General features: G+C 44.3%; 1 protein-coding gene across 1 annotated transcript in view; it reads right to left on the reverse strand.

The window, feature by feature from the left end:
• The window catches only part of CALR3 (calreticulin 3), a 33,728-nt gene that overhangs the window by 7,414 nt on the left and 16,258 nt on the right, over window positions 1-10,056 (reverse strand). Inside the window, exons 4-5 of the mRNA XM_027084559.1 lie at window positions 6,910-7,004; window positions 1,364-1,552 (exon numbers count right to left, since the gene is read on the reverse strand). Of these exons, the coding sequence (XP_026940360.1) occupies window positions 1,364-1,552; window positions 6,910-7,004 (284 nt within the window). The remainder of the gene's footprint in view (window positions 1-1,363; window positions 1,553-6,909; window positions 7,005-10,056) is intronic.

Here is a 10,056-nt window from a genome sequence, read left to right on the forward strand (position 1 = left end):
TCCTAAGACCCGTATCTCCTGAGCTTGGGAGCCTCAGCGTCAGTTTCTTTGCCATTCTGTACCTTGTTTAAAGTAAATGCTCTTTCCAGGTGAAAAACTACTTTTTTTACTTTGGTTTGAAGGTAAGAAAGGGAGAGTAAAACTTCCCGCCTTTTTTCTTTTTCTTGAGAAATGATGGGGAAGCCTTATATGATTGGGATTTTACTCTAATCTGAAGACATTCTCATTGATTGGACACATGGATTCCAAATTCATGGAAGTTTACTTTTGATCATCTATGAAAGAAAAGGGTTGCCAAATAATTTAAGTCTAAACAAGATGCCATTTTAATTTCATAATTACATTCCATCTATGATGAAGTATTTGACTATTAGACAGCAATGCCACTAGTATTTTAAGTTGCCAGAAATTAATTGTAAACATCAGTTACAGTACTCTCAGTTATGGCAAAGACAATTGTCTTAAGATAAATAGCTTACATTTTGGCATAATGTTTGGTGTACAAAGAAGAATGTTACAACAATGACTAACGTAAATGGAAAAAAAAAAAAGTAGCTTAATAGCAGGTTGAGTTCCCCAAAAGATTTCTCAACGTCCTAAGTCTCAGAATCTGGGAATGTGACCTTATTAGGAAAAAAGGGTCTTTGCAGATGTAATTAAGGTAAGGATCTCTAGACAGGTCATTCTATAATTCTGGATTATCCAGGTAGGCCCTAAATCCAATGACAAATGTCCTTATAAGAGAAAGAAGAGACACAAAAAGAATAGAAGGCTATGTGGAAAAGGAGGCAGAGATCGGAGTGATGTGTCTACCAGCCAAGGAACGCTGGGAGTCACTAAAGCTGGAAGAAGCGAAGGATTCTCCCCTAGACCCTTCAGACGGAGTGTGCGGCCCTGCTGATTTCTGACTTCTGGCTTCAAGAAGCACTGAAAGAATACATCTCTGTTGTTTCAAGCCCCCAGCTTGTGGTCCTTTTTATGGCAGCCCTAGGAAACTAATATATACCTGTTACGATAATTGATTCTTGGTTGGCAGTCACAAGTGTGATGCTCAAAAATACTTATGCTCAAACGCAGAATGACAAGAAAATCTTTTTTATAAAGGTTGCTGATACATTTTCCTTTTTAAAAAAAACAATGGTTACAAAAACAAACCCTACTTACTTTCATCTCAGATATTTTAACTCTTTCACAATACCTTGAAGTGTGCAGTCTGTGTGGCTGGTCTCAGCATATATGCTCTGAGGAGGGCACTTTGATTGCTGCCATCATGATTCCCAGCCATGCAGCAATTGTACGGTACTTGGGTACTTACGAACTACACTTGTACACTTTCTAGCAGTTCTGCGGGAAAAATCCACACCTGGGATTTGCCCTCTGTAGCCTGGTCCCAGTCCTTAGACTCTGCTGAAGGCTTCTCCATTTTCTTCAGTGATGTGAGCTGCCAGTCATACTCTATGCTGCCGGATTCAATCGACTGACCATCAATTTTCACTTCGTAAGTGAGGTCTGGTCTTAAAATCAGAGTGTAGAGGTGTGTGAAGCCATCAACCTGAATGTTTTGGGGGAGAAAAGGAAATGAATAAGACCCTTAACGTTTCAAGGCAGGTCTAGATATGCAGCATAAATCGTCATGGGTCAAAGCCTTGTTGTAAACAGAAAGCAGAGACGTTCTAGAAATAGGGGTTGACTTGACAATGAAAGGGTGTCCTACAGAAGACTCACCCCTTTGTAGAATACTTCCTCACTACTGGCAGCCTTCTCTTGAGTGGCTGATTCCCTTTTGTGCAAAGACAATGGCTTTCACCTATAATCCCCCAGGCAGTTATGATGGGGTGATTGGTGTAAACCGAGGGACCAGTGCGTTGTTGGACTTAAGAAAAGTTCTATGCAAAACAACTTCTGGCTCTGCATTCTGAAAGACACCAAATGAAGCCCACTCTATTTCTCAACACAAGGGAGAATTTTTAACTCTCTGTGTTGTCCAACAATTTATGCTTGGGGAGGGCAGGCCTGGTGCGCCTTTTGGTCATGGTTAAAGCCCCAGGCTGGACACAAGGAAAGCATTTAACATTCAGTAAAGGAGGGCTGGGGACTTCCCTGGTGGTCCAGTGGTTAAGACTCCACGCTTCCACTGCAGGGGGCACGGGTTGGATCCCTGGTTGGGGAACTAAGATCCTGCATGCCACGCAGTGTGGCCAAAAATAAATAAATAAATAAAATAAAAAATAAAGGAGGGCTGGAAGGTGGATGGGAGGGTGTCTGGGGAGGCTGGGGGTGACCAGGACGTATCTGACTGTCAGCAGCAGAGGGGACCCCTGCACCATACCCCAACAGCAGCAGCATCACTGGGGGAACATGGGCAATGCCCATTCCCAGGTCAGCCCCGAACTGCTGCATCAGAGCCTCGTGGACCCTCTGGCCACTTTCATAGGCCCTCCAGGGTCTCTGACGCTGCTCAAGTTTGGGAACCACTGCCCCAGTATAAAGGCTCTGTCAGGAGGAGTCTCTCCCTGCTAAGAACCCAATCAAAACGTCTTTTCAGTACCCCTCTGCTCTGCCACACCGCAGACAATGACTCTGTCCCGGGACCAGTATTACAGCCTACTCTGTGTCCCCCTCAACCCTTGTAGCCCGCCGTGACAGCTGAGTGCACAATTCTCCAAACGCTTTCCCCCTGCTCTCTGCCTGCTTTTGTCTCCACTTGTCTTTCTTAATTTAGACTTTGGGCTTGCTGGCCCCATGGCTGGCACCCTCTGGGATTTGTCCACCGGCCCAGAGCCTCCTGAGGGGTAACATCGACACCCACACATATGCAAACAGCTCCAAGCCAACATCTTTAATCCCAACCCTCAGCCGAGTTTCAGACCCAAAGTTTCCAACAATTTATTCGACACCTCTACCTCGATGTCTGCCTGGATTTCACAACCAACTGTTCTAAACATGACCCCTGAGTCTGCCCTGACCCCTTTCTTGGCCTTTGTTTCCCCTCCTGTTTAAGAGCAACGCCACTGAGAGTCATCATCCATACCCTCAGCACCCAGAATCCAAACATCATCAAGACGTGTGGACCCTACACCTGAATCATCTGTCAAAACGCTCCCGTGTTCTGCATCCCGCTGAAGCCTTGACCTAACAATCTCACCCATCTCCCTGTCTGTTGATCGCCACCCCTTCCTCCCTAGAACATCCGAGGTCTTTTTTTTTTTTTTTTGGCTGTGTCGGGTCTTAGTTGCAGAGTGCGGGCTCTTCCTTGCCGCGGGCGGGCTTCTTTCTAGTTGTGGCATGCTGGTTTTCACTTCTCTAGTTGTGGCACTCAGGCTCCAGGGTGCGTGGGCTCTGTAGTTGTGGTGCGCGGGTTCTAGAGTGCATGGGCTCTGTAGTTTGCAGCACGCAGGCTCTCTAGTTGAGGCTCGTGAGCTCAGTAGTTGTGGCGTGCGGGTTTAGTTGCCCCGCAGCATGTGGGATCTTAGTTCCCTGACCAGGGATCGAACCTGTGTCCCCTGCATTGGAAGGTGGATTCTTTACCACTGGACCACCAGGGAAGTACCTTTTTTTTTTTTTTTTTGGTAGGTCTTTTTTCTTTCCATCCTCTTTTGTTCTCTTCTCTTGTGGTTTGATGACCATTTTCAGTGTTGTGCTTGGGTTGCTTTTTCTTTTTTGTGTGTGTATCTATTGTAGTTTGGGGGTTTGCTGTTCCCATGAGATTTTGATATAGCAGACTATACATGTACAAGGTTGTTTTAAGTTTCTAGTCTCTTTCCTGCCTAGAGGAGTTCCTTTAGCATTTGTTGCAAAGCTGGTCTGGTGGTGCTGAATTCTCTTAGCTTTTGCTTGTCTGTAAAGCTTTTGATTTCTCCGTCAAATCTGAATGAGAGCCTTGCTGGGTAGAGTGTTCCTGGTTGTAGGTTCTTCCCTTTCTTCACTTTAAATATATCGTGCCACTCCCTTCTGGCTTGCAGAGTTTCTGCTGAGAAATCAGCTGTTAACCTTATGGGAGTTCCCTGGTATGTTATTTGTCATTTTTCCCTTGTTGCTTTTAATCATTTTTCTCTGTCTTTAATTTTTGTCAATTTGATTACTATGTGTCTCAGTGTGTTTCTCCTTGGGTTTATCCTGCCTGGGACACTCCGCACTTCCTAGACTTGGGTGGCTATTTCCTTTCCCAGGTTAGGGAAGTTTTCAACTATAATCCCTTCAAATATTTTCTCGGGTCTTTCTCTCTCTCTCTCCTCCTTCTGGGACCCCTATAATGCGAATGTTGGTGCATTTAACATTGTTCCAGAAGTCTCTTAGGCTGTCTTCATTTCTTTTCATTCTTTTTTCTTTATTCTGTTCTGCAGCGGTGATTTCCACCATTCTGTCTTCCAGGTTACTTATCCATTCTTCTCCCTCAGTTATTCTGCTATCAATTCCTTCTGGTGTGTTTTTCATTTCAGTTATTGTATTGTTCATCTTTGTTTGTTCTTTAATTCTTCTAGTTCTGCGTTAAATATTTCTTGCATCTTCTCAATCCTTGCCTCCATTCTTTTTCAAAGGTCGTGGATCATCTTCACTATCATTATTCTGAATTCTTTTTCTGGAATTTAGTTGTTTTTCTGGGGTTTTATCTTGTTCCTTCATCTGGGACATAATCCTCTGCCTTTTCATTTCATCTATCTTTCTCTGATTGTGATTTTCCTTTGGCAGGCTGCAGGATTGTAGTTCTTCTTGTGTCTGCTGTCTGCCCTCTGGTGGTTGAGGCTATCTAAGAGGGTCGTGCAAGCTTCCTGATGGGAGGGACTGGTGATGGGTAGAGCTGGGTGTTGCTCTGGTGGGCAGAGCTCAGTAAAACTTTAATCCACTTGTCTGCTGATGGGTGGGGCTGTGTTCCCTCGCTGTTGGTTGTTTGACCTGAGTAGGCTCTCTGGTGGGGCTAATGGAGGACCCCGGGAGGGCTCACGCCAATGAGTACTTCCCATAACTTCTGCTGCCAGTGTCCTTGTCCCTGCAGTGAGCCACAGCCACCCACCCCCTCCTCTGCAGACCAATCAACATTAGCAGGTAGGTCTGGTTCAGTCTCCTATGGGGTCACTGCTCCTTCCCCCGGGTCCTGGTGCGCACAAGACTTTGTGTGTGCCCTCTAAGAGTGGAGTCTCTGTTTCCCCCAGTCTTGTTGAAGTCCTGCAATCAAATCCCACTAGCTTTCAAAGTCCGATTCTCTGGGGATTCCTCCTCCTGTTGCCAGACCCCCAGGTTGGGAAGTCTAACATGGGGCTCAGAACCTTCACTCCAGTGGTGAACTTCTGTGGTATAATTGTTCTCCAGTTTGTGAGTTGCCCACCCAGCAGTTAGGGGATTTGATTTTATTGTGATTGCAGCCCTCCTACTGTCTCATTGTGGCTTCTCCTTTGTCTTTGGATGTGGTGTATCTTTTTTGGTGAGTTCCAGTGTCTTCCTGTCGATGATTGTTCAGCAGTTAGTGGTGATGCCAGTGTTCTCGCAAGACGGAGTGAGCGCACATCTGTCTACTCCGCTATCTTGAACCAATCTCCTGAGGTATTTTTTTTAACAATGCAGGCCAGACCTCCTCCTTGAAAATCCTTGAGGGCTGACCACTGCGTTTCTTTTACAGCATTGCAGAGTGAATCGGAGCCCCAAGAAGATAACCTTGCTCCTCACCGAGGAGTCTGTGATGCTGACTAGCTGCTATGATCCAAGGCGCCAAGGCTCCTTCAGCAGACTTGTCTCTTATTTTTCTAACAGGCTGCAGAAATACCAATACCTGTCTGAGGGAGTTGTGCGCCGGCCAGCGCCACTCAGGGCCCTGCAGGCTTGCTGCCCGCAGGTGACCGAGCTCTGGCCTCCCAGGCACAGTCCAGGCCAGACCTCACAGCCTCCATCTGGTAGTGTCATCCCCTTTCTCTCCTGCATGCCTGAGCTGCAACTGAACAAATGCTCGGGAATCATATCATGAAGACTGGTCCTCTGGTCCAACACTAAGGTGGAGGAGGAAGACTTGGATTTTGAGCTCCCCTCCATGCTCAAGGGAGGGGTGTCAGGCCTCTGAGTACATGGGGGACCTGCTGATCGTTTAGAACCATCAAGTCAGCAGGCAGGACCTGGCAAGAAACCATGCTGCCAACAGAGACTCACTGGGGCTTTGTGAGGGTGCCGAGTGCCCCCTGCTCAGGTCGAGACTGAATAAGGGACAGTTACGGAGGCTTCCGCTCCTTGCTGTCAATGATCTTGAAATACACTGGCCTCCTGCCCAGATGCACAGAGGCTATGGGTGCTGGGGATGCCTCGGGGGACAGGTCCCTGCTTCCTGGTGCTTACCTTCAAAGTGTGGGGGGGATGAGCTTTAGGGAGTGTACTTCCCCTTCCCAGGCCCACACACCAGGGACTTAATGCAAGCTGCCTCTTTGGAGAAGCCCCAGGTAAGGCCATTGAGTTATAAACAGGCCCTAAGACCTAAAATGTCATTTTCACAGGATCCCCTGGGTAAAAATGTAAAGCATGTATGCATTCATTTTAGAAATATTCCCATTTTAAATTGTTTTGGTATTTTGAAGATTAATTTCACCAGAATTTTTTTTCACCCTGAATATTTCATTCCTTAATGATGATGGGTAGAGCTGAAATGTGAGCATCTTGTTGTAACCCTTATGGGGCATTTTATAAATCAACATCATGGCTCACAGTGAGACGTGTACCCTCCCGGTGGGTAAAAACTTTGGAAACCAAACCAGTCAAAGTGGTGGACAAGTGTCTCTAACAGGCCTGCTAAACTGGAAAGCAGGGACAGGACAGACAAGGCCCATCCATAGTTCACTTAAATATTTTAAGGTCAAAACTATTTTCTATAAACTTACGTTATTATCTGGCAAGAGTTAACATGATCACTGATTTGAATATGAAAGAATTTACCTTACACCTGATTGATTTCTTGTTTGAGTGATACTGATTCTTGAAATGTAAAATAACATGAACTTTCTTGACATCAAATCCACAAATATCGGGTCCTACAAAAAAAAATATTAACTGCTCTCAATTTCCTTCTGTCATGCATCAACACAGGATATCCCCAACCATTCTCCTGAAATAATATACAAGGCACAGGAAGCTTACATGTCTGGGAATAATCAGATGTTCTTGTGGAGATATTTAAACGGATGGTGACACTCAGTTCAGGTCACGGTCAGTGCAGCCACTTTGGATTGGAGTGTAAGCCAGAATGTGAGGAAGAGAAGGAAGGTCTAACAACACTCTAGTAAGCGTTCTCCCATGTGCTGTCTGAGCCTCAGGCCCTCACTCTGAAGCTCTGACCAAGGCTCCAGTACCCATAGGAGGGCTTCAGAGCTGGATTGACTGGCTCCGATCCCAGTTCTCCTTCACTGTTGAGATATATTTGCAACTAACATATTCACCTCCCATGCCTCAGGGTCCTGGTCTGTAAAATAGGGGTGTTAATCTTGACTTCACAAAGCTATTTTGCCAATTCAAGGGGCTAATGTATGTAAAGCTTTTAGTATGGCAATGTTCAATACTTGTTGTTATTATTGTTATGCTCCAAGACAACACACATACGTATATATATATTTTCTTAAAGATAACACCACATCTTAAGCAAAAAAGAGGTTATAATCAGTACGTAGGTTCCAATGAACTGTGAAATTTATAAAGAGTTCTATTCAAAGTTAATGATTTTTGCTTTTGACAAAATTCAACACCCATTTATGATAAAAACCTTACAGAAAGTAGGCATAGAGGGAACTTCCCTCAACATAATAAAGGCCATATATGACAAACCCACAGCCAACGTTGTTCTCAATGGTGAAAAACTGAAACCATTTCCTCTAAGATCAGGAACATGACAAGGTTGTCCACTCTCATCACTATTATTCAACATAGTTTTGGAAGTTTTAGCCACAGCAATCAGAGAAGAAAAAGAAATAAAAGGAATCCAAATCAGAAGAGAAGAAGTAAAGCTGTCACTGTTTGCAGATGACATGATACTTTACATAGAGAATCCTAAAGAGGCTAGCAGAAAACTACTAGAGCTAATCAATGAATTTGGTAAAGTAGCAGGATACAAAATTAATGCACAGAAATCTCTTTCATTCCTATACACTAATGATGAAAAATTTGGAAGAGAAATTAAGGAAACATTGCAACAAAAAGAATAAAATACCTAGGAATAAACCTACCTAAGGAGACAAAAGACCTGTATGCAGAAATCTATAAGACACTGATGAAAGAAGCTAAAGATGGTACAAACAGATGGAGAGATATACCATGTTCTTGGATTGGAAGAATCAACATTGTGAAAATGACTCTACTACCCAAAGCAATCTACAGATTCAGTGCAATCCCTGTCAAACTACCAATGGCATTTTCCAGAGAACTAGAACAAAAAATTTCACAATTTGTATGGAAACACAAAAAACACCGAATAGCCAAAGCAATATTGAGAAAGAAAAATGGAGCTGGAGGAATCATGCTCCTGGACTTCAGACAACACTACAAAACTACAGTCATCAAGACAGTATGGTACTGGCACAAAAACAGAAATATAGATCAATGGAACAGGATAGAAAGCCCAGCCCAGAGATAAACTCATGCACATATGGTCACCTTATTTTCAATAAAGGAGGCAAGAATATACAATGGAGAAAAGACAGCCTCTTCAATAAGTGGTGCTGGGAAAACTGGACAGCTACATGTAAAAGAATGAAATTAGAACACTTCCTAACACCATACACGAAAATAAACTCAAAATGGATTAAAGGGCTTCCCTGGTGGCTCAGTGGTTGAGAGTCCGCCTGCCAATGCAGGGGACATGGGTTCGTGCCCTGGTTCAGGAAGATCCCACATGCCGCGGAGTGGCTGGGCCCGTGAGCCATGGCCGCTGAGCCTGCGCGTCCGGAGCCTGTGCTCCACAATGGGAGAGGCCACAACAGTGAGAGGCCCGCGTACCGAAAAAAGAAAAAAAAAGGATTAAAGACCTAAATGTAAGGCCAGACACTATAAAACTCTTAGAGGAAAACATAGGCACAGCACTCTATGACATAAATCACAGCAAGATCCTTTTTGACCTACCTCCTAGAGAAATGGAAAAAGAAACAAAAATAAATAAACAGGACCTAATAAAACTTAAAAGCTTTTGCACAGCAAAGGAAACCATAAACAAGATGAAAAGACAACCCTCAGAATGGAAGAAAATATTTGCAAATGAAGCAACTGACAACGGATTAATCTCCAAATTTTACAAACAGCTCATGCAGCTCAATATCAGAAAAACAAACAACCCACTCCAAAAATGGGCAGAAGACCTAAATAGACATTTCTCCAGAGAAGATATACAGATTGCCAACAAACACATGAAAGGATGCTCAACATCACTAATCATTAGAGAAATGCAAATCAAAACTACAATGAGTTATTACCTCACACCAGTTAGAATGGCCATCATCAAAAAATCTACAAACAATAAATGCTGGAGAGGGTGTGGAGAAAAGGGAACCCTTGTGCACTGTTGGTGGGAATGTAAATTGATACAGGCACTATGGAGAACAGTATGGAGGTTCCTTTAAAAACTAAAAATAGGGCTTGTCTGGTGGCGCAGTGGTTGGGACTCCGCCTGCCGATGCAGAGGACACGGGTTCGTGCCCCAGTCGGGGAAGATGCCACATGCCGCGGAGCGGCTAGGCCCGTAAGCCATGGCCGCTGAGCCTGCGCGTCCGGAGCCTGTGCTCCGCAACGGGAGAGGCCACAACAGTGAGAGGCCCGCGTACCGCAAAACAACAACGACAACAAACTAAAAATAGAACTACCATACAACACAGCAATCCCACTACTGGGCATATACCCTGAGAAAACCATAATTCAAAAAGAGTCATGTACCACAATGTTCATTGCAACTCTATTTACAATAGCCAGGATATGAAAGCAACCTAAGTGTCCATCAACAGATGAATGGATAAAGGAGATGTGGCACATATATACAATGGAATATTACTCAGCCATAAAAAGAAACAAAACTGAGTTATTTGTAGTGAGGTGGATGGACCTAGA

This window comes from Aethalodelphis obliquidens, unplaced genomic scaffold, assembly GCF_003676395.1.
Source record: "Aethalodelphis obliquidens isolate GAN/ISIS:26980383/991018 unplaced genomic scaffold, ASM367639v1 scaffold53, whole genome shotgun sequence".
In the NCBI taxonomy this organism is placed as follows: Eukaryota; Metazoa; Chordata; class Mammalia; order Artiodactyla; family Delphinidae; genus Aethalodelphis; species Aethalodelphis obliquidens.